Source organism: Anolis carolinensis, chromosome 4, assembly GCF_035594765.1.
Source record: "Anolis carolinensis isolate JA03-04 chromosome 4, rAnoCar3.1.pri, whole genome shotgun sequence".
NCBI classification, from domain to species: Eukaryota; Metazoa; Chordata; class Lepidosauria; order Squamata; family Dactyloidae; genus Anolis; species Anolis carolinensis.
The window spans coordinates 240,007,596-240,032,951 of NC_085844.1; the positions used below are offsets into that span (position 1 = coordinate 240,007,596).

At 40.6% G+C, this 25,356-nt stretch overlaps 1 protein-coding gene across 5 annotated transcripts in view; it reads left to right on the forward strand.

The window, feature by feature from the left end:
• cdh4 (cadherin 4) overlaps positions 1–25,356 on the forward strand; it is a 945,608-nt gene that overhangs the window by 878,810 nt on the left and 41,442 nt on the right. For all 5 annotated transcript variants that reach the window (XM_062979013.1, XM_062979012.1, XM_008110150.3 and 2 more), the window contains exons 9-10: positions 2,957–3,142; positions 19,766–20,019. In XM_062979013.1, the coding sequence (XP_062835083.1) occupies positions 2,957–3,142; positions 19,766–20,019 (440 nt within the window). The remainder of the gene's footprint in view (positions 1–2,956; positions 3,143–19,765; positions 20,020–25,356) is intronic.

Here is a 25,356-nt window from a genome sequence, read left to right on the forward strand (position 1 = left end):
GTATGGCCAATGACCACACTAACTGAGGATTATGGAAACTGTAGTTCAACGAAGTAACATTTCCAGGCTATGGCTTAATTATTCCAAATAGCTTATCTATACCATGGTGGGTAACTTCTGCTTGTCTAGATGCTCTTCCACTCCTGAGGAGAGTAGATGGAGAATAAAGTCCAGCTGCATTGGTGAACCACACATTGTCCCCCTTCCTGACCTTGGCCATTAGTCTATGAAGATCATCATTATCGATGCTCTTTGGCAGAGCTTGCACTAGTACTTTTTAAGACTTTCACTCCCAAAACACTTCAGTCCTCCACAGCCTTTCCACACTATGCCAGTTGCTAGTAATGGAAGTCTTTCCATTCCTGTTTCATAACTTCTTTTAATTGGAGATGCTGGAAGCTGAAACTGAAGTGTCTCACATGTTCTATTCCTAAACTGGAAGACCACGCTGAAAGATTTCAGTATCTATGTTTACTCAAGAATTGAGTTGTGGTTATTCATGCCGCCTATGGAAATTATGCCTGCTATGTCAACAGGTCTGTGTGTCATTTTGGTAGGTGTATTTTGCTTAATTCACAATGCAAAATGAATGAATATATATACAGGGGTGAGGTGGATGTTCTATTTAATTTCCATAATACACATCAGTCTCCATTTATTTGAGTTTAGCGTTCCCAGCTCTCAGGGTTAGGCCCATAGCCTCCAACATTTTACAGAAGGAAACCAGGACAGATGTGGTCAAATAACATCAAAATATGGTCAAGATGGCAAAAATTATTAATAAAGGAGGCTATACAAACTAGGAATAGCTGCAGCTTTTGCCAAGATCCCACCTTCTCCTTTGCCCATGCCCTCGCTATCTGCTGGGATTTGGTTATAGGACCTCCCATGGGTACCATGTCCTAGTAAGATTGGGTACTTTATCTAAAATGGCAAAATCAAAGTTTGCTTTGTAGATGTTTTAAAAAACATTTTCAAGATGTGGATTATGGAATATGTGGTTGCAAAATCTGTGGATACGAAGAGTCGATTATATAACTGGGGCAATGTAGAAGATGATATAAAATGGGATTGAAGGATTAATTAGAACTGTCTCTGACAAATTAGAACATCTGAAGGATATGTAGATCCTCAGTTCATTATAAAGCAGGGTTTCTCAAACTGTTCTCTTCTAGATGTTTTGGACTTCAGCTACCACAATTCCTAACAACTGGTAATCTGGCTGGGATTTTTGGGAGTTGAAGTCCAAAACACCTGATAGAGTTTAAGAAATACTGTTTTTGTTTTGTTTTTTCATGTCTGGAGTGACTTGAGAAACTGCAAGTTGCTTCTGGTGTGAGATAATTGGCCGTCTGCAAGGACGTTGCCCAAGGGATGCCTGGATATTTTTGATGTTTTTACCATCCTTGTGGGAGGCTTCTCTCATATCCCCGCATGTAGCTGGAGCTGATAAGAGGGAGCTCATCCACGCTCTCCCCGGGTTGGATTCCAACCGGCAACCTTCAGGTCAGCAACCCAACCTTCAAATCATCAGTCCTGCCAGCACAAGGGTTAAACCCACTGCACCACTGTGGGCTCATAAGTAATACTGGTGTAAAGGATAAAAATGATCTCAGATTGAGAGCACTGCCTTGAAAAACCACTCTGTGTGTGTGTGCCTGTGTCTGTATTCTTCATTATTTAGAATTGGCATTCCTTCACTTGAATCATAACCTCTATGTAATTGTGATTAAGGCTTAATTTATTATTCTTAATGGCACAACCAGGGGTTACACATTATAGCATCAACCTTATAACATAGTTTGGGCCTCAGCGCCTGTGACATCACAAAGGGTCAATGACTTGGTCTCAGCTTATGCCCCTGAAATTTCAGGATCTGGGATACTCTTGGCCTAGGAAGCAACCCTATTTGTGTTATTCTAATTCAGAACTTGGATTATTTTTTTTCAGAATCAGAGAAACCGTTACCAAGGCGGGAGGTGGGGAGACCGTTTCAGTTACCCATTTTTGGCTTAGCTGTTCAATGCATTGAAATAATCCTCACTGAGACAGCATTGCTGTCTTATACTCTACAACCAAATATTCTCTAGAGGAGAATTGGGACAGCTCCTGTTTCATATTCTCCATTCCTGGGACTCAAAACAAAAGTCTGCTGGATCAGAAAGAGAGCTCCACTGTACTATAAAATGGAAGCCTGGTTGTTGTTTTTAATCAGGTTTGAATTTTAACATGTCCTTTTCTCCATCTTGCCTTTCCCCTCTCCCACCCTTGCGGAGCAGCCTTCCGCTGGATTGCAAGATAAAGATCTTCTATTGTTGAGCGGATGGGTTGTTAAAGGTCATTGGCACAGAAGCTCCATCACTGAGACTGGGATGAGATCCCATTTTGGATAAATTCACAATTTTTCTTCCTAACAAGATGATAGTATCGGGGGGTTGAGCACATAGGAGTGCTGGGTTACAGATGAAAGCCTATTGTGTTCTCAGAGGCAGATTCTGTACGCTTCTGTACTGAGCGCAAGGCCCTAATGTCAAGTTGTTTGATGAAAGTGCTTCTTTCTCTCTAAATGCAGATAAAAGTCAATTTCTTGTGAGAGGCTAATGCCAGTTTTAAGAGCTCTTCTCTTTCCCTCTCTTTCTATAGGTGCACCAACAAAACTGTAGAAGGATAAAGGTTGAACTTTAAAGATAGATAAATATTTCCTGAATAGTGATTTTATTTATTATTCACAATTATTCATTGTTGTCGTTGTGTGCTTCAAGTCATTTCGCATTCATGGAAACTCTAAGGCAACTCTATCATGAGGTTTTCTGGGGCTGAGAGGGTCTGATTCACCCAATTTGGAGTTTAATCCACTGCTTAAAGCACTGCATATAATCACTGTACTTCACCATCACAGTTGGTCCTCTGTTTTATGGAGATAACACTCAAAGCAATTTTTGTTTTCCATTTTCAGTATTCTGGAGAAGTTCCAGAAAACCGAGTGGAGGTAGTGGTTGCCAATTTGACAGTGATGGATAGAGATCAGCCTCATTCTCCTAACTGGAATGCCGTGTACCGGATTATCAGTGGAGACCCTTCTGGACATTTCACCATCAGGACCGATCCCATTACCAACGAAGGCTTGGTAACCGTTGTGAGGGTATGTACCACTTCTAGTGCTCACCCCATTTGTCAAAGAAGTCTTCTGAGGAGACAATGGGTCTCGAGAAGAGTTGTTTAAGATCATTTGTTTAAGGAGTGTGGTTCATTATCTGCCTTGGGTCTCCTACTGGGAAAAAGGCAGGACATAAAGTAAACAAACAAACAAGACCAATGAGTGCAGCTGCACACTTGTAGCAGTTATTTATTCCCCATGTTTACTGCATTTTGTCTTTATCTCTCTCTCTTTGGAAACAACACTTGTAAAGTGATTCAAGAGTCATTGAAGTTAGGTTTATGTTTAGCATCAGCCTATCTTACTAAAATATAAGCTGAGGCTCCTATATGGCTTAAGGAAATGTCTATTTATTTCGAGAACATGTTCATTAAAAATGACACAAAGCTTTAAAGTGATGACTTTGTTATACTAGTTTCGCACATTAAGTGAACTTATTAAATCCACATTTCACAGGCTTTCAATATACATGGCCTTTGACCTTGGGAATGGTTATAGAAGTATCCATCGAATATGAAGAATTTACTGATAGCCAAGTCGTTTCTTTGAAAACTCAATGAAAAAAAAGATAGCTCTCAATGGTGAAGAAAGGCTTTGATCCATAGCCTAAATCTCTTGAGAACAAAGCAACATTCCCTTGTCTGAACCTTTCTGTCCAGAGAGATTCTCTCTTCACAAGAATTTAAATGAGATCGAATCAGCTGCCATTGATGTAGGAGGACTCAAGCTTTTGATACCAGTTCAAGAGTGCATAGTAGTCTTCATAAGTCATATTTCCATACTGACCACAGTTATGTAAGAATTGGATCAGACCAAATGCCTATCTAAATGACATTTCATAGTCGGGCAATAAAATCTTTGTGGGGAATCCCACAAAGAAGGCATTATAATAGCTCTCTCCTGCTCATGTTCCTCAAAAACTGGCAGTTTGGATGCATGCATCTTCTTGGAGAGAAAAAATAACTGAGGAGTCACCCAATGTAGCCAACAGAAAAAAGGATACAAATCTCAAGGTGCTCAGTGGATTGATGAATGATTTATTAATAAAAATCCCAGTGCATTTCAGTCTGTATATGCTTTCAAATGCCTTCTTCAGGGGCTGCTTGACATTTAACTTCAGAAATCTCTGGAGCTAAAACTTTCATCCCACTTACTGATCAAGAAGAAGTGGTGAACTAAGGTTAAAAGTTTATGTATTTATGAAATGAAATTTAGCTCCTGAATACCAAACCAGTGGCTTTAATATGAACCCAGTAACTTCCCAGTAAAAGTAAGTTCCATTACTGAGCTAAGGAATATAACCTTTTCCGATTAATCCTGGGGGATTCTGAGAGACGTAGTCAAAAAAGTAACTTATCTAAAATCTGCCTAAGCATATTTACATGGATGCCTGACCTACTTTATTCAATGAGAGTTCCTTCTAAATAAGATTACACATAAAACTGCAGCTTTAAGATGGAAATCTAAACATGCTCAATTTTAAGTATCTTTGCTCAGGATCAGGCTATAATAAACAAAAATAGAAGCATACTCATCTGTAAATAGAGAGGAGTTTTAGATGAAGACATCTGCATGCACGTAAGTTAGAAATTGCAGTGCTTCAGCATTTTAAACAAAAATGATGAGTGAATGATTTTTAAAACAAAAAGTTATATACCTCCAAGACACGAGCTGTGATGTTTTTTAACCCAACAACAAAAAGCATTTAACTGGCTTTTCTGCACCAACAGCTTAAATCTACAGAAATTTCACCCCATCATCGAAAATTCCCTTTCAAAGTCCAAATCTTCCTCATTTTGCAAAACTTAAAGTGTCCTTAGAGAAGTTTTAATGTAACATCAAAGACAAGAGGAGTAGAGGAGGAGCATTAGAAAGGGAAAGATTTGACATGTTCATTCTTCTGACAGAAGGACTGCTAGATAATGAACCATGCCTTGTCAATGTTTCTTCCTAAAGGCAGGAGAGATGGTTTTTTTTCTTCCAAGATATAAAATCATTGCAGGCCAAAGATCCAAAAATTTGTAAGTAGTGGCACAATCAGTGGACATCTAACCTGTATAAACCAGTACAGGTGGCCCAATACAGTATTGGCAGAAACCAGTACAGATGGTCCCAGTGGTGATCGGCACACTGGGTGCCGTGCCAAAAGATCTCAGCCGGCATTTGGAAACAATTCACATTGACAAAATTACGATCTGTCAACTGCAAAAGGCCACCTTACTGGGATCTGCATGCATCATCTGAAACTTCACACAGTCCTAAGCACTTGGGAAGTGTTCAACTTGTGATTTTGTGATACGAAATCCAGCATATATATCTCATTTGCTGTGCCATACTATGTCTTTGTGTCAATAATAATAATAATAATAATAATAATAATAATAATAATAATAATAATAATAATAATGGCTGTTAGGAATTGTAGAAGTTGAAGTCCAAAATACCTGGAGGGCCAAGGTTTGCCCATACCTGATCTATACTGTATAATGAAATCAGAATGACACTTCTACCTCTCCCTGACTTTGACATATTTTGCACTTTGGCCCAGATCCATGAATTCATCTCTTGTTTTAACATTTTATTTTGTATGTTGACCTTTTATGACTGTTTTTATCGATGTTGATGTTTTATTGTTGAGTAATTTGTTTTATTGTTTTGCTTTTGCTTTTATATTGTTGTGTCTGGGCAAGGCCACATGTAAGCTGCCCCGAGTCCCTTTGGGGAGATGGGGCGGGGTATAAGAATAAAGTTATTATTATTATTTAACTGCCATGGCTCAATGCTATGGAATCCAGGGATTATTAATTTGGTGAGGCAAAGAAAGCTAAAGACATTGTAAAACTCCCACAATTCCATAGTATTGGGCCATGGGCAGTTAAAGTGGTGTCAGATTGCATTCATTCTACAGTGTAGACACACATTTAATGCTTGAATGTGAATAGGGCATTAACAAATCAGTGGCTCGCTGAATTCCTAACTAAAACATATTATGTTGTATTCTTAACTAGCTTTCGCATCAGCATCTCTGCCAGCTGAACTTGGGCACCGAAATACACTATGATGTACAATTTCAATTTTGTTTTCCATCTCAACAAAAGCCATTTCCTTGGTGGCACAAGATGCTTATCTTCTTCGTGTGCCTTGTAAACAGGACAAGCAGGGGGGGGGGGATATCTTGCTCCCATTCAGTACGCTATAAGCAAAGTCTCCGAATGCAGTAATAGATGCTCTGTGTCAGATGGCTCCCTAAAATGTTATTACGAACTCTGCATGGATTATATAAAGGAATTTGAAATAGAGACACTCTTATTGTGTGTCTGACTCCTGATGGAACAACAAGAGAATAGCTCGTTCCTTACGGTGAAAGAATGCTTTAGAACAAAAAGATATGTTCATTATTGTTGTTATTATTCTTTTACAAGAAACCTGAGACATGGTCTGATTTATCTACACTGCACTCCCAGTTTCATTACATGCAATTTTCTCGAAAATCCAAAAGCACCGAGACAAACCTATCTCATGCTGAAATAATGAATAGGCACAATTAAATTATTTATGACTTATTTAAAAAATATGTATGTATCACAACAGGACAAAATATGTAAGAAAAGAGCCAATGAGAAGTTTTAATTACTCAGCACCCTTCTACAATAAAACAAATTAAGATGGTAAAAGCTAGTGAAACTCTGAATGATCATTGTTGCAAATTGTTCTTGATGTAATATTGACAGTTGCCCAATATGCTTTTAGAAGTTTTCCATTTTTCTCCTCCCACTGCCCTCCTTTGTCCTCAGCTAACTTCCACTGCTGCAAACTGAATTGAAAGTGCAAAATATTTTGCTATCAGTGGTCAGGAGAGAAGAGTTGAAGAAAGGACAGGGCCGGCCCCACTCATGCGGCAGCTGACGCCGCCGCCTCGGGCGCAGGCCCGGGGGGGCGCCGTCAGGCTGGGCGGGAGGCGGGGCACCGCCCTGACGGTGCCCCGCCTCCCGCCCAGTGCGCCCTGGCCCGTCTGGCCTGCTAGAAAAGGCCAGACGGGCGAGCGGGAGTAGCGTGGGAGGCGGGGCCAGCTCTGACGCCGCTCCCCCCCCCCCGCCCAGCGTGCCTTGGCCCTGCCTCCCACGCAGCGTGGGAGGCGGGGCCAAGGCACGCTGGGCGGGGGGGGGGGGAGCGGTGTCAGAGCTGGCCCCGCCTCCCACGCTACTCCCGCTCGCCCGTCTGGCCTTTTGTAGCAGGCCAGACTCAGCGGAGGTTTCTCCAGGCCGCGATTGCGGCCTGGAGGAACCTCCGCTGAGTCTGGCCTGCTACACAAGGCCAGACGGGCGAGCGGGGGTAACGTGGGAGGCGGGGCCAGCTCTGACGCCGCCCCCCCCGCCCAGCGTGCCCTGGCCCCGCCTCCCACGTTGCGTGGGAGGCAGGGCCAAGGCACGCTGGGCGGGGGGGGGGGGGAGCGGCATCAGAGCTGGCCCCGCCTCCCACGTTACCCCCGCTCGCCCGTCTGGCCTTTTGTAGCAGGCCAGACTCAGCGGAGGTTCCTCCAGGCCGCAATCGCGGCCTGGAGAAACCTCCGCTGAGTCTGGCCTGCTACAAAAGGCCAGACGGGCGAGCGGGGGTAGCGTGGGAGGCGGGGCCAACTCTGGCCCCGCCCCCCCGCCCAGCGTGCCCTGGGAGGCGGGGCCAGGGCACGGGGGGCGGGGCCAACTCTGGCCCCGCCCCCTCACTATTCGCCCTGGCCCCGCCTCCCACGCAGCGTGGGAGGCGGGGCCAGGGCACGCTGGGCGGGGCCAGGGCGCCGGTGGCGGGGGCGCTTTTCAGCACCCCCGCTTTACATCAAAAAATATCTCCGGCCGGCCCTGAGAAAGGAATTTTCCCTTCTCTAGGAATGTCTAGGTACTCTAGCATGACTATAAAGTCAATTTCTACTGGACACTGACCACAGAATCACAATGGAGAACCTAGAGATTCTTAGAGAGGTTTCTCTCTAGAAATTTCTGTTGTTGTTGTTGTTGTTGTTGTTATTGTTATTTCTCTCCTGCGTTTTCTCTCTCTAAAAAGAGACCCAAAATGGCTAACATGAAAACAGTAAAATATACACCAAGAAACTATATCTAGATATGATTCAACCAATATGATTCAATAGTCAATTTCCTCTCGACCATAGAATTGCACTGGAGAACCTAGAGATTTTTAGGCCCCTTCCACACTTCCATATAATTCAGATTATCAAAGCAGATAATCCACATTATCTGCTTTGAATTGGATTATATGAGTCTGCACTGCCATATAATCCAGTTCAAAGAAGAGAATCTGGATTTTATATGGTGGTGTAGAAGGGGCCTTAGAGAGGTGTTTTCTTGAGAGAATTCTAGATATTTGTACTGGAAGTTGACTATAGAATTGCAATAGAGGACCTAAAGCTTTCTAGAGAGCTCTCTTTAAGAATTTCTAAATCCTAAAGCATGAGTGTATGACATGAATGTATGACCAAAGGGAGCTGTGGTAGTGCAGTGGGTTAAACCCTTGTGCCGGCTGAACTGCTGACCTGAAGGTTGCCAGTTCGAATCTGCAAGATGGGGTGAGTTCCTATCTGTCAGCTCTAGCAGGCGGGGACATGAGAGAAGCCTTCCAGCTAAGACTTCTGGGCTTTCCCTGGGCAACATCTCTGTAGATGGTCAATTCTCTCACACCAGAGGTGACTTGGAGTATGTTCTCAAATCGCTTCTGACATGATAAAAAAACCAATCTCCAACAAAACTTGACTATAAAGTTGCACTAAAGGACCTAGAGATTCCTAGAGAGAATATTATAATCAAACCCGTGAGCAATCAAATCCTCAAAAACCAAACCCATTAAAGTAGAGGGCTGATTGAATTCCATATTTACTATCCCTCTGATCTAGGAGTTTGCTCCCCTGATTTGTAGCATTAGGGCTCTCTGACAGAGAATTCCAATAAGTCTTTCACCATACAAAAATGCTCAGTATTCTATATCATAGAGCCATAGAGCCATATGGCATCAAACTGCTATAGTGGTGTGCCATGGCTATACCCATGATTACTTTTTTCCCAGTTTTCAGTTCTGCCTTGTTGTGTCTGATGGATGAACAAAATTTGTTGCTCTTGCAGCAACTCTTGTTGGAAAAAAAGCTGATAATAAAGGCGGAGGCAGGAGGATGTCATTTTGACAGCAACAGAAAACAACAAACTCCCACTGTGTTTTTCAGACCCTCAACAGACAAGCATCACTAGTAAGCCTCAATGGAGGAAATCGTGAATTAAATCCCCTGGGCCTTTTCAAGAAGCCACAATGTTTGCAAAACACATAAGCACAGCAAAATTAAAAGTATACAAACATACACAACTTGTTACAATAAAATTGAAGACACCCCCCCCCCCCCACCACCACCACCATCCATAAACCTAAGTCATGACAAATTTCTCAGAAATTTTTTCACCCCTTTCTGCAAAGCTCAGATGCAATTTCATTTTCACTTTGCATTGAAATGAATGGTCAAAACCAAATATGTATAAATAACAGACACAGTGTTATTCTAAATTCTATTCAGAAAAAATGCTTCTACTCTTCTAAGTTATGAACAAAACAAAAGTGTTTTATTCCAGCTTTATTTTAGTTCTAAAACCTTGTCCCATACTAGGCTATCAAACATTTATACTCCATTCAATATCCTAAGGCCAGCTGCTTCGTGGTGGAAAGTTTTAGATAATTCAAGGTTGTTGTTTTTTTAAGGAAAAAATCCTCCTATGTTATTTTGCTTGCAGTAAGCTATTCTTTCTTCATGCCTTTCAGTCATATTTCATTTCTTTCTTCCAGCCCATGACATAGCTTACCATGTTTTCTCCTGAGATGTGACCTAATAAATATCAGAGAGAGTTAACAATCAGCCCTCCATATCCACTAATTCTGCATCCATAGAGTCAACTGACAATGGTTCAAAAACACCCAAAAGAAATTCAAAACAGCAAAGTTTTGACTTATATAAGGGACACATGCCATTTTACAACACCATTGTAAATAATGGCACTTGGATTTTGGTATCAACGTCGGTTCTTGGAATCAAACCCCAGCAGATACTGAGAGCCCAATTTTCACTGATCTTTTCAAATGTGGTATTCATGGCAACTAAACTTTGTTCTCCAATTAGGACTTGAGATATTGAAAAAAGGAGAAAGGCAGGTACAATGGTAAATGGAGCTCTCAAAGGGGCCCTTGCATAGGATGGAAAGTTACTTGTTGTAGTTAACATTCCAAGTCTACCTTGTCAAAAATTTATTAGGAAGTATTCCTAACAATTTTAACAACAAGGATTATGTTTTGTGGAAAACTTAGTGTATAGTTTTCTTGGCAAGATTTGTTCTGAAGAGGTTTTCCATGCCCTCCTCTATAAAAGTGGGATTTCCTGAGGTCACCAAGGATTTTCCATGGCTAAAGAGAGATTCAAATCTGGAGCTAATTCACATTCCAACCAGAAATGTTGATATTTGTATATCAGTGTGCTGATACATCAGCATTACCACATCTCCACATAACAGGACAACTAAAGTGAACTTAGACAAAAATACACATATTCACATGCATGATGGAAAGGCAGGGAAATGAAGCAGTCACTGCCATATAGTTGACAGTAGTGCAAGTGAAAGAGGTTTTTCAAAAAACAGGCTCATACCAAGGTGAGTTCATCCAGGCCACACATTTGGTTGCTTAAGACAAACTCACTACCACGCTCATTCTCCACATGGTGTTAATGAGGGTCTATGTCAATCCAGAAAATATGATATAAATAAGGCTTTTTTCCCGGTGTACACAGGCCCTCAGACTCATGGGCTGGAGTCTGCAAAAAGCTTATACCAAATTAAATTTGTAAGCCTGGTTCCAATCCCTACTCCTGAGTAGAGCAGACTCATTAAATCAATGGGAACATAGGGTGTAACCAAGGAACGGGAAATATATGGAACCATGCTCAAGACTCTCATTTATATCCAAAGTCCATAGAGAGCTTCATTATGTGGCCCAAACAATAAGTTTTTCAACTGAAAAGACACTAAAAAGGGGTCTTTAGAGTGCTGCTTTAGAACTTATCTAACTCGGAAAAAAACAAGAACATCCCACCAACCCCCCCCCCCCCCAAATATCCAAACGACAAGCCAGGAATGATATGACATTACTTGAGGTCAAGTAATGGCAGAAAAATAGGTATACTGGTTAGATTACATGGTTCCAAAATTACTTGGTAATTTTGGGATCTAGCCCATTCCTTCTGTGTTTTAGATCTTTAAAATGCCACAAAACTCTCTAATTTGTAAAAGACATTACTTTACTATTCTCTTACTCAAAGATCAGTGAAAAGGTAACTTGCTTTTGTTGTTTAAAGGCCCTCAGAATGCTACAAGCTCCTGGTCTGTGGTATAAAATGTGGCTAAGCAGCAGGATCCTTCAAAATTATACTGCAAAATGAATGAAGTTATCCCTTCTTGTATGACAACTGTAATGTAACTTAATTGTGCCTTTTAATCCAAAAAAAAAATGAAATGCAAGGACTTTACTAAGTGGAACTCGCTACTTCTTAGTAGTTTGATTGATTGACACAAATGGATGCCAGTAAAGTGGAAAAATGTGGGCACTGCAAGGCTACAGTGGAGGAATGAGAGAAGGGTGGTGGCTAAGATTTGTCAGTCTCTTTAAGCTTTCTGTAAGGAGAGACAATATATTTCACATGAACATTTCTATTTCCAACATAGGTGGGAGGTTGATGTGTTTGTCTGGCATTGCCTGGGTGGGTCTGGCACCATAAATTAGGCTACAGTTCTTACATGCTGGAAACATATTTAGGACAACTGTGTTGGCCGTGCAGCAAATTCCAAGAAATACAAAATCCACAGAAGAGTGCTACCAACTAAAAATTCAGAAAATACAAAGTGCAAGCACTCAAACTTTCATCGGCTTCTTCATCAGGTAAAGATGTTAGAAATCATACAGGAGAAGAAATTGACAGTGTTAGCATCACTTTTCTGTAGGTCTGTTACTGTAAGATCATCATTTTTATTCTCCTGTATGATTTTAACATCTTTACTTCATTAAAAGCTTGCATGATGCATTGCCTCCATTTTGGTTGGCCAATAAAAGTAGCACTCTTGTGGATTTTAGGATTTTATTGTATTTATCACATGCTGTTGCATATACAGCATTCCCACTAAAGAAAGCTTCAAAGACCATATTATCTCAACTTAAACCCATATTGGAAAAAATGATTCCCTAATAGTGTGAAAATGAGCAAAGAAAATGTCTAGGAACCACTGATGTTGTTATTTGAATCCTAGATTGGTTTGGCTACTAATGCGCCATTCATTTCTAAGGGAATTGGTTTCCGTAAGTATCCAAAATGCAACATGATATCTGCTGGGGTTTGGTTCCAGGGCTTTCTGTGAATAGCAAAATCCATGGATGAGTATATATATAGGCACCCAGTGGTATATCTGTTTTATGATTAACTATGCCTGTCACTGCCAGTGAATAATGTAAGAATTACTGCCTCCTTAACACAGATTTCATGCCATGGTAAAAACACCAGATTATACTCCTAAACTATATTAAATGCTGTCATGTGGATTCAATGTCAGTGGGGTGATGAATCCACTTCCTGATTTATTCCAAAATTTAAAAGATTTAGTCAAAATGTTGAACCTCATTGCTCAAATAGATTTCATACCATGGATAGCTCCTTACTGTTTTTGGATTAAATCCCTCTGACCAGAGAGTTGCTAGACACTGGAATATCTCTTATCAGCACCCAGGATGTTTGTAGGGTCCAGCTGAACATCATAAGACACATGTGGATTTGCAGCAAATATTCTATAACCTTTTGCTGACAAACCAGAGGAATAAAGAGACCAGACAACAGAAGTGCAATGAACCGGGGCCGGGCTGTGGCACAGGCTGGTGAGCAGCTGCTGCAATAAATCCTCTGACCATGAGGTCATGAGTTCGAGGCCAGCCCGTGGCGGGGTGAGCACCCGTCAATTAAAAATAAAATATAGCCCCTGCTCGTTGCTGACTTAGCAACCCGAAAGATAGTTGCATCTATCAAGTAGGAAATAAGGTACCACTTATAAAAGTGGGGAGGCAAGTTTAAGTAATTTACAATGTTGGAATGAGAAAGTGAGGAAGTGCCATCAGAGTGGATGATGAAGCAGCTGCTCCCCCCTGTGGCCAGAATCGAACATCCCCTCAGGAGAAGGTTAACTTGCCTCTGCATCTGTCTGTCTGTCTGTCTCTGTCTCGGTTTGATGTGTTTATGGGCACTGAATGTTTGCCCTGTATGTGTATAATGTGATCCGCCCTGAGTCCCCTACGGGGTGAGAAGGGCGGAATATAAATACTGTAAATAAAATAAATAATAAATAAAACTAAGGGCAACATTATTCATTGTTACAAATTTAAATGTTTCTTGGTGGTGGTTAATCAAATTTGAGGGAGCAAATTTGATACAAAATCAGCTGAGGCAATTGGTCACCCCTGACCTGAGCCCACAGCCTCCCCTGGCTGAAACACTGAAGCCCCTGAGATCAATTGCTGAGCAACATGGTTGCTCAAAAGTCCATCTCAGATAATGAAATCTGAGCCTTCCTGAGCCGCTTTAGCCCCCGATGAGGGCAAAGGCCCAGAAACCAGCCCCAAGCACAGGAGATTCTTCCCAATCCCTGGATCGCCTGATACTCAGGAAAAGCTATCTAACACCAAATGTGCCAGTAGGTGAATCACCAGATCATAGCTCCCACAACACCTGCTTGAGAAACCTATTTAAATTGGGTTGTTGTATGTCTTTCGGGATGTGTGGCCATGTTCCAGAAGTATTCTCTCCTGAAGTTTCACCCACATCTATGGCAGGGATCCTCAGAGGTTGTGAGGTACCTCACAACCTCTGAGGATGCCTGCCATAGATGTGGGCGAAACGTCAGAAGAGAATACTTCTGGAACATGGCCACACAGCCCGAAAGACATACAACAACCCTGTGATCCCGGCCATGAAAGCCTTCGACAACCTATTTAAACTGACACTGCCTTAAGACAATTGTCTGTATCTCAGTGACAATGTAGGATAGGCAGAAAATAAACTGTAAACGTGGTGGGGAAAGTCCTACCCAGAAACAAAGCAACTACTACAAATTGCACTGTGAAAAGGAGATGGGAGAGTAGGCCAAAAAATTCAAAGAGGCAGATAGGGGTGTGAAGTTGTCTTACATAAACAAACAAAGCCAGGTCCCATCACACCATGGTCTGATCAACTGCCACAGCTTCACCTCTGGATGCAAGCAAATTAATTTCCCACATTTCCACTGCTTTACAGTGTGGTAAATAGGCTTGCTTTCATATGGATTCTTGTTTGCTGGGGGGGAAAGCCGAATCTGTGGAAAGGATTGGCCTGCTGGTGTGACCGGTCTCTTTGTCTGTCACTGACATTTGCAAAGAACAATGATATAAAGGATGTAATTGGTCCCACATAGGCAAATGCGAAAGAAAATCCAGTTCCCCAACTGCATAAATCAAAGAAATGTCCAAAAGATAATGCTGTGTCAAAAAATGTGTGTCTCAATGAATCCCAAGAGGAAAGTTTAGAGAGAAGCACATATTAATCAAGTGTGTCCACCGAGCAACAAAGTGTTTAAATAAAAATGTAAAAAGCTAGAAATCGGTGAGTAAGTGGGCGTTTGGGGTTAAAGTCTCCATATGCTCCGGTTATTTGTCAGATAACTTCCTTGGTGAGAAATTGCTTTATTACTCTAGATTTTCTTTGACTGAGAAGTTTGTTTCATTTCAGTGTTGTTGTTGTTGTTTTCCATTTTGTTCTTTGAACACTAGAGGCAATGTGATCTTACTCCTGTATAAAATTCATCTGTATGGTAAAAAGCATTTCAGATTCAATCAGATATAAGGCATGGACTTTGAGGGAGTGGCTGAGATAAGGAATTATGAAGAATAAGGTTCTTAACTCATGATCTATAGCTCCTAAGTGAACCATGTTTAGGCTTCTGAAGAGAGGAACCATGAACTGGGCAAAAAGAAGGACAGCTGTACTCTTTAATTTTTTTCCTGTTACTTCTAAAATTGTATGTGGGAAGTTTTTAGTAACATTATTTCATTAAGATGTTGGCTGGAATCCTATTGGGATCTTTTGTTATTTTGGTACCCTCAGATCAACTCCAGCTTATAGCAACCCTGTCCTAGAAAAGATTTATTTCAAAATAACCTCACATGGGGTTTCCTTGGCAAGGTATATTCAGAGGAGGTTTATTTTTGTGTTTCTCTGAGCGAGCTTTCCAGGGCTGAATGAGGATTCGAACCCTGATCTCACAGAGTCCTAATCCAACACTCAAACCTGCACTGACTGGCTTGCTTGAGAGCTTATGCAATGAATGAATTCCCCTACAGAAATCGTTGAACTTTTCAAATTCAAATTTTCAGTTGAAGGCTCTAGAATTGGAGTTCCACAATCATTGGTACAGTACACTGGAACCTCTACTTAAGAGTGTCTCAAGTTAAGAGCATTTGAGTTAAGAGGTGTCACTCAACCTGGATTTTGCTTTGACATGAGAGCAGTATTTTGAGTTAAGAGCTAATGTCAGGGGACATGTTAGCATGAGAGTACAATGCTTTACAGCTTCAAGGGAGCATTTTCTTGTTTAACAACACATAACATAAAAATGGGGGGGAGAGGTGATTAATAGCATTTCTCAATGGGAAATTTGCTTTGAGATAAGAGCATTGTGAGTTAAGAGCTCAATCACGGAATGAATTATATTCTTAAGTCAAGGCTTCACTGTACTTTCAAAGCACATCGACTCATAGAGTTGGATGATACCACAAGGTTTTTCTAGTCCATGTAAGAATATCCAAACAAAGCATTTCCAACAGATGGCCATCCAATCCCTGTTTAAAAACCTTCAGAGAAGGAAACTCCACCAAACTCCCGGGCAGTTTATTTTGCTATTAAAGAGCTCTTACTGCAAGGAGACTTTTCCTAATATTTAGCTGGAATCTCATTTTCTGCCATTTGGGGCCATTGCTCCTTGTTCTAGTCTCTGGAGTAGCTAAAAACAAGCCTGCTCCATTTTCCATGTATGCATGGGAATGCTCATGCGGATGCACATGTAGCAATTACATGTTTCTTTGTGTAACATTGCCATTCAGCACAAGGACTGTGTAGTCAATGTTGAACTCCATGTGTGTTATATACTTGAACCATTGTTTTATTCCATGGGACTACATTGTTAAGTGTATTTTACAATGGCCACCATTGTTGTGTTGTGGCCCCATAGCTTTCTTCGTCTTCTCAAACTGTGCCTTATACAGTCAATTGGGAACTCTGTAGCCATTGTGAGGATGAGTCACCCAACCTCTAAAACAGAACATGGAAAGAATAATTCAATACAAATTAATTAATTTGTCCCCAAACTGTTAAAAACAATCAGAATAAAATTAAAATCATGATTTTTCCCTGCTTGGTCCCAACATCAATCCTTTGGCGTTTTGTTTAGACTAAATTAAACAAATTATTTTGTTTTAACGGAGTTGTTTTAAAGCAATGACTCACATTTCCATTTGATATTGTGTGGGAGGAAGTTCTGGAGTAGTAAGCTATTTGTGACCATTCTAAAAAAACTGCAAATGATTTTTTTTCTTTAAAATGAGGGATTAACGGGGCCTTATTAATGATTAATACAAGAAATTAACTTGCAAGACCATGTTTCCCATTTTAACACGAGTGAAACGATTTTCGTTGTCAATTTAACACTGAAACATTATCAGTAGCACTGATACTTTAATGATCCGCTCTAAAAGTAGGACACAGTTTAGCTATGTAGTGCTGAGCCTCTTGTGTCTAGAATATAGCATTAATTCTCGTGATGTTAGCACCTGCTACTCATATGTCCTGATTAAAATAAACTGACTCCCACATATGAAGAAATCTCAGAACTATGTCTGTTTCCAGTTCAAATGGACATGCTCACTTTTCCAAAGCAAAGCCCATTTTATTAGGAAACCTGGATCAGAGTTTGGTGGCTGTTGTAATTCATGATTGTAAGTCAGCTGCATTATACAGCTGCATTATTATTTGCTTACTATAGGTATTTTTTCTGTTTTCTTTTGATATATTGTTTTTTAAGAACTTAGATAGTATTTGTTGTAGACAGTATCTGATGGTTTGAAGAATAGATTTAAAATGAATAGTTTAAACGGAGTAAACAAGCAATAACGGCCATCAGATACAGAATGGGAAGTTTGTTGTTGCTTTTGTCATTGTTTCTCTATGTTTTATTTTTCTCTTTCTGTTTGCTTATTTTAAATAGTCATTTATTTTAGTAATAGAGATTTTTGTTTGTGTCAGGAGCGACTTGAGAAACTGCAAGTCGCTTCTGGTGTGAGAGAATTGACTGTCTGCAAGGACGGTGCCCCCCCCCCCCCCGGACGCCTGAATGTTTTACCATCCTGTGAGAGGCTTCTCTCATGTCCCTGCATGGGAAGCTGGAGCTGACAGACAGGAGCTCAGACCGTTCCCTGAATTCAAACCGCCGACTTTTTGGTCAGCAGTTCTGCCGGCACCAGGGTTTAACCCACTGCACCACCAGGAGCTCCTAGTAATAGAGATACTATGCAAATGTGTAGTTTTTTCGGTGGTTTTACAAATAATTTTGTGTATTGTATTTTGTCTTTTTCTTGAATAAAAAATTAAAATAATGCTAATAATATAGATAATATTACAGAGTGTGCATGAAAATAGTCTAAATTCAGTCTGGGTGTATTTCTACAATGCTATGGCTCTATGCTATAGAATTACGGGAGTTTTACAAGGTCTTTAGTTTTATTTGCTAAAGACACAGCATTGTATGTGAAAAGGACTGCTTTGGTGGCAGTCCAGCTATAATGCCAGACCAGTTTGCTTTCCTTATCTCATAAAATCCTAAGACTACATGGCCTTACTGAATATAGAAAAGTTTCAGATCTGTAACTCAGGCTATGAATCTGGTTCCTGCCAATTTCTTCTGGTTAATAGCATTCATTTCAGATAATGAATGTTATCAAAGAGATATACAAGAGGCCCAGCAGGTGTTTACAACCACCTTTCATAAGGGACACAATATTTTGTGCTCACATTAGTTCTGAGCAGGTATTGAAAAGAGTTACAACTCATCACAGCGACATTTTCTTCACATTTTCTGTTTAGACCTAGCCTGATAAACATTCTTAATATACAAAAAGTTGTTTCTGCCATGATTTGTGCTTATTTGTCATTAACATGGCATAGCCAATTTAAACAATAATATTACTCACTTTATTCATGCTGGATGTGTTGAATATTTTTATATTAAACCTTTGAAGAAACAACTGAGGCATGATAGCCTTCTAAATTGCAAAATTAAAACAATGTATGTCTTAATTAGCAGAGTTGTGATCCTGCATAACTCCTGGATCCCTCTCATGTAAGCAGAATCTACTCTCATCATCAGACACTATTTAGAAATTGATGATGATGCTGATGATGCTGATGATGATGATGCGGATAAATACACTACACAATAGTTCAATCAATTGTGCCAGAATGATTTAGCTGCATCTCCTGCTTCAAAAGGCTTATGAACACAATCAGTAATTGTGCATTAGAGCATGGGGCAGTTAAATTTATATAATTTCCACAATCCCCCAAACTGATTGGAAAAGCTGGAAACTGTAATTTATGAAAGTAACTTTTCCATCCTCTGTCCATCCATCAATGAGAGAGTGATTCTGGCTTTTCCTCGGAACTTGAAAACAGATATGTCAGGTTCCTATTTCAGGGAAAGGGTTTGTATGCTGAATGGCAACTGTAAAGTTCAGACTTAAACCCCAAATAAATTAATCACTCCACTAACACTGAAGGTGCCAGCCTCCACTACTTTGCAGTGATACACCTCTGCAATAGAGCTATTGGTATTCATGTTGGTGACTCAATCATATGTACTATTGAAGATTTGTTGTGATTTAATTTTGCCATTCATTGACCAGTAATGATAAGTAAAACTAAATAAAAACAAAATAAAATGAAGGGCACTACATTTTGCAAGATTCAAGAAAGCTATGTCTCCCAGTTCTGAAGATCCAAGCAGGGCTGTGAATAGCATTTCTTGAAGGTCTTTTGATTCATGAGATTGCCATAAGCCAATGGCACATAAGAGCAAACAACTTCCATGCAACTGAAAAACACAAACTCGTGTTTAAACAACCAACCATCTTTTCAGAGAGTGGGATCAATGGCTTTTGTGTTCTGTTCCAACTCTCTGATTCTAATTACAACCCGTGTGATTCCATAACACTGAGAAACAGCTGTCAAAGGGAGGTCAAACTGCATTAATTCTACAACGTCGATGCACCTAGCATTGCTGCCACATGGAAGAGCCCCAGTGTGATCCAAAAAATCTTAAAGCAGCTACAACGTTGCTTCTTAACCTATCCTTCTCCTTAAAAAGAAGCTTGTGGCCACTCAAAGCAGCATCTGAATGAGAAAATGAGTTGGGCAGTCTTGTTTGGAGTCTCTTATGTGTATCTGTTTTATTTCAGGAAGTTGACTATGAGATGAACAGAGCTTTCATGCTGACAGTGATGGTATCTAACCAAGCTCCTCTGGCCAGTGGGATCCAGATGTCTTTCCAGTCTACAGCTGGGGTCACCATTTCTGTGACCGATGTCAATGAGGCTCCCTACTTCCCAACGAACCACAAGCTCATCAGGATGGAGGAAGGAGTACCAACAGGGACAGCATTAATGACCTTTTCAGCAGTGGATCCTGATCGCTTCATGCAGCAAGCTATAAGGTGAGTTAAAGATGAAGCAAATTGGCTGATATCTAAGCAAGACTTGGGTGTACATTGCAGCTGGAAACCTGTTGGTGTTGTATGAATGTGTAGGTTCGCTATGGAGATAGTTGTACAACATCTGTATTCAGTTCTAGAGCATGGATATTAAAATGTTGACAGGGTATGTTGTGTGCTGTTGTGCATGTGGTTGTGCAATTTTGGGTGTATATCCACACTAGGAAAATTATATCACTACTCTAATAGCCATGAGTCCATCCTATGAAATCTAGGAGTTAGTAATTTGGTGAGAAATACTCAGAATTCTCTGCCATGGTGCTGTAGCATCGTAGTTGAGATGATGGCTCCTCACCAAATTTCCCAAGGTTCCATAAAACAGAGCCATTGCAGTTAAAGTGGTATCAAATTGCTATATTTTTTTCATTGTGGATATACCCTTAGCCATTCAAAATGAGGGTCACACAGTACAATTGACACATAAATGCACAAGTTTTGTGTAGCACAGTCAATATTGCCCAAAGCTTGGTTTGTATTTCCTTGGGGTGTGGTGCTCCCTATTTAAGATTTTCCACTGCCTCTATGAAAAATGAAGACAATTCCAGGAAATCTGTTTTTGTAAGCCCCAGCTGCATTAGTAGGAAGTTACTGTAAAAATGGTTTTTTTACAGATGGCTAAACCACCAAGTACTATCCCACCTGGCAGTGAGAGACATGTTACCATCTACCAAGGGCATGTGTGAGGTACAGTGTAGTAAAAAGTATAACAAAGGTGCTACCTGCTTGAACTCTGGATCTGTATCATTGCATATGGTTCCAAACAAGCATGTTTCTCTTACACATTATGAATTAAATCCAGTCATTAGTTCCAACAAGAATAGAGCTGTTTGGATCAATGCAGTTTACACCCAGATTGGTTAACTGGTGCTGGTCACAGGAGCCAGATCATCCCATTGCTACAACAGCTCCACTACCCTGTTTCCCCTAAAATAAGATATCCCCAGAAAATAAGACCTAGTAGAGGTTTTGCTGAATTGCTAAATATAAGACCTCCCCCAAAAGTAAGACCTAGCAAAGTTATTGTTTGGAAGCATGCCCACCAAACAGAATGCCAGAGCTTGCAGGATCGGTAAATGTACATACCATAGATTGTTGTACATGGAAATAATGGTAGTAACAAGAAATTCTTGATAGGATTCACAGTTTGTTTGGTTATGTTGGTTTGTGATGACAACTACTGTATAGTATATAATATGTTTATTTTTTGTTCAACAATTAATGTGAATTCTTCTTCATGGAAAAATAAGACATCACCTGAAAATAAGACCTAGTGCATCTTTGGGAGCAAAAATTAATATAAGACACTGTCTTATTTTCGGGGAAACGCGGTAGCTACTGGTCTGTTTCCAGTCAGTATTCAAAGTACTTGTTGAGACCTATAAAGCATGATATGTGATAGACAACTTTGGTTTCCAAAATCTTCTGAAGAGACCCTTCTCTCAGTCCTACGAATTTCACAGACATGGCTGGTAAAGATGTACGATGGACCTTCTCAATAGTTGCCCCTAGGTTCTGGAACTCCCTTTCTAGGAAAGCTAGATTGCCAGAGCCTTGCTGTCCTTCCAGTGAAGGATAGTGCTTTTTAAACTGCCTTTTAATCATTTTTAATTCTACATTCTAAATTGTTTTTAGAGTTTATTAATAGTTTAATATAATTTTCATTTGGATCTTTTGCATATTTTAATTATATAACTTCTATTTACTTTGTAAGCTGCCTGGTTTAGCGGGGCAGACAGGGTATCAATACAAGCAATAATAACACAGACTGCAACCACCATAGTGCCAATGCCTTGAACCACCAAGTTCCCACTGGTGTGTTGGGTTTACTTTTGCTGGGACTATTACAGGTGGGCAATACATGAAGATCTAAAGCAGTGGCTCTCAACCTGTGGGTCCCCAGATGGTTCAACTCCCATACATCCTAATAGCTGATAAACTGGCTGGGATTTCTGGGAGTTATAGGCCAAAACACCTGGGGGCCCATAGGTTGAGAACCACTGATCTAAAGGGTGCTTTGCCCTTCCCCTAGATCCTAGAAACCTAGACATTGATGGGCCACACACACACCTCATCCCATAGTGTCCTCCTTTGTGAAAAATTCACATGCACACCCCAGCAAAATGATATTTTCCTATAACTTACAAAATATCCAAGAAAAGAGCAGGATATATCCCAACTTATTCCCACTCTCCCACTGTATGCCAGGTAAATAGCTTAAAAAGGAAATTATGTGGGGAAGTTTGATCATTTTAAGGTCAGGAGAAACTTCTGACAATGTAATGATGTAAAAGGTAATTACAATGGTGAGAGTCAGGCTTATGCCGTTGTAATTCATAAACAGTATGCCAGTCTGTGTCTCCTGCAGAGATGCCACTCCGCAAAATCCCTAAATAAACTTACATCGTGTTTGGATCCAACAAAACTATTTACTATCCAGCACATGCTTGTTTTCTGCTTAAGAAAAAGGGAATTTCTAGCTATCCCTCCTTCCCTTGGCTGCACTGGTTATCTGTCTGCTTCTTTATTGCAAATGTTAGATATATTTGGCATAGCAGGAGGGCACGCGGTGGAACAAGAGCTGGGGCCAATTAAACTTACATCACTTGTGACATTTTATAATCATTAGAGGGTAGAGATACTTCACCTGGGATGGAGCTGTCTGGAGCAGAAAATGACGGCGGTTACTCACTGCCTTTGCTTGTTGGCTTTGGACAGGCAGTGAAACCTTTAAGGACAGAAGGAACATCTCAGCTAACAAGGCCATTTTTCTTAGTTGTTTCATTCTGAAACTGCCCTGTCTCTGAACCACTTATTTGCCTTGTGCACTTCGAGCAGCATTGAGGAGCACAGGTGGAAAACAAGTGCCTTCTAGTCAGATGCTTTCTGCATAGAGTGCAAGGCAGAATGGAAACAATTTAGTTTAATCCATTCAAGGGGAAAATGGCAGGGCAGTGTTGTCCCTTTTACAACTGTTATTTCAACCGGAAGCTCTTTTGTTAGACTCAGAGTGCTTGGGAACTTGGCCATCAGTGGTGTGTTGAATCAGTGATGTGCCTGAGATTTAGTCCAAAGTTTAGAAGAACTATTTTGAACCTGGTGGACAGGGTTCAACACCTTGGATAGCACATTCGGGTTGAGAACCACTGCTTTAGATCTTCATATATTGCCTACCTGTAATAGTTCCAGAAAAAGTAAATCCAACACACCAGCAGGAACTTGGTGGTTCAAGGCATTGGCACTATGGTGATTACACTCCAAAGCTGATTCATTGGGATTACGCTCCAAAGCTGATTCATTGTCCCATTGACATGGAAGTCACCAGTTGCCTGTGTTTAAAATGTCATTGTATACGTACCGAGCTGTTCTGTTCCTGCTGTCATGTTAACCAGATAATCTATTCTCTGGTACAACAGCAGGCATCAGATAACTATTTTTGTGGCTCCCAAGTCCCTCTACCAACCACTGAATTAGAAGGGGAAATACTGTGCTCCTGGAGTGCTCTAGAACATATGATCCTCCTATAAAAACAAGGTTCATGTTTCCTGTACAGGTTGCTGGCAAGTGGAAATACAGTCTGTTTTCTTTTGTTTGCTGTTGCATTGAGAAATGCCATTGATCCATGGTGTTGTGGAGGTGTGTACCCCCACCCCCAAATTCATTGAACTTGCATTACATCTGAATGTATTTGCTGTGTTGGGTATTCAGTATGTGCAGGTAGAATTTTGATTGTACAAAGCCGCCCCATTAGAAATAGCTCATTCCCCCAGCTGGGATTTTACTTTAACCCAGGCCAGTCCAAGACACTTTAGTGCCCGAGGTCAAATTTTATAAAGTCAGCCCCACATGGGGATTCCATACAAAGAAGCTAACTCATTTCAGTAGAGATTATGGGATAGCATCCCCCACCATAGCCATCATCATTTTTTGTAATGAATAAGAGCAGCAGACTAGAATCTTTTACCCTGCATGGTGGTAGCACTTGGGCACAATTTGACTGCATCTTATGGAGTCCTTGGACTTGTGATTTAATCACATAATTTAAGATTATCTGTCAGACAGTAGACCAAACTACAAATACCAGAGATCCATGGTAAGCAACTTTAGAACTTAAAATGGCATTAAGGTACTATCATTCCGTACTGTGAAAGAGATTTTGTTTAGAAGATCAAGATTGCATGGTGCATCCAAGAAGAGGGGAATGGCTAGGAGTTTCAGGAATGAGGTGCTGCCCCAAAGTTCTGGTTGTACCATTCTGCCTCATGACAGGACTGTCTTTGCTTGTATCCCCAAGTCTGCTTCTTGACCAAGGTGTCCATGTCTCTGGCTTTCTTCATTATTGATTTTCCAAACCACCTCTGTTTACGGGTTTAAAATCAAACAGAACAAACAGGGAGCAAAAAGGCTCAACTTATCATTTTGCTTGAGTTCAATGACTTTCATCCTGAGAATAATGTGCCACCCTAACTCAGTGCCAGGCATGCACAATTTGTTACCTACCAAGCAGAAAGTAGCCCACCAGTTACCTGTTGTGCCTTTCTACAAGGTATTTGATCACACTGTTGCTTGGCGTTTGAAGGAAAAGAGTAAAAGTCAAGCCGGTTGCAGCACAGGGTTGGTCAATTGCATTCAGTTAAAACTTGGAAAACGCAAGTCAGAAATGCATTGGCCATACAAGCTGGCAGAGTTTAGCAGCTGTAATCCAAAAAAAAGTTATTTCCAATCTGTGCATGCTGCTTGGTAAATCAAATGTTAGAGAAATGCATGGCTCAATGGCAGAACACTTACTTTGCGTGCATTCAGATGGGTGTGGACAGACTCCTATCTGCATCCCTGAAGACCTGTTGATGTTCATTGGAAACTCATGGATGGTGGTGGTAAGGAGATTGATGCATTAACCTCCTGAACAATGTTGCATCTACGGGGAACAAAATGAAGTAATTGCATCCCAAATAAGAAGTATGCCCCCCCTCAATGAAATTATCTTTCAATCTCCAAATTTCTAGCATTATGGAAAGTGAAACATTGACACATTCACACCCCACTAATTACATTTGCTGTGTTCACATTCTCCTTCTAAATTTTCCTACTCTTTAACTTTAAATATCGAAATAGTTTTACTAAATGCTCAGTTGAAATTTTAAGTTACTGTAATACAAGAAAATTGGGGTCTGAAAAAAGTGTCATTGAAGGGCACATATTTTAGAGTCCAATGCCCTCATTCCTCCCACCTCCTCATGTTACTCACGAAATGTTCAGATGCTCTTAATTTAAATCAGGGAG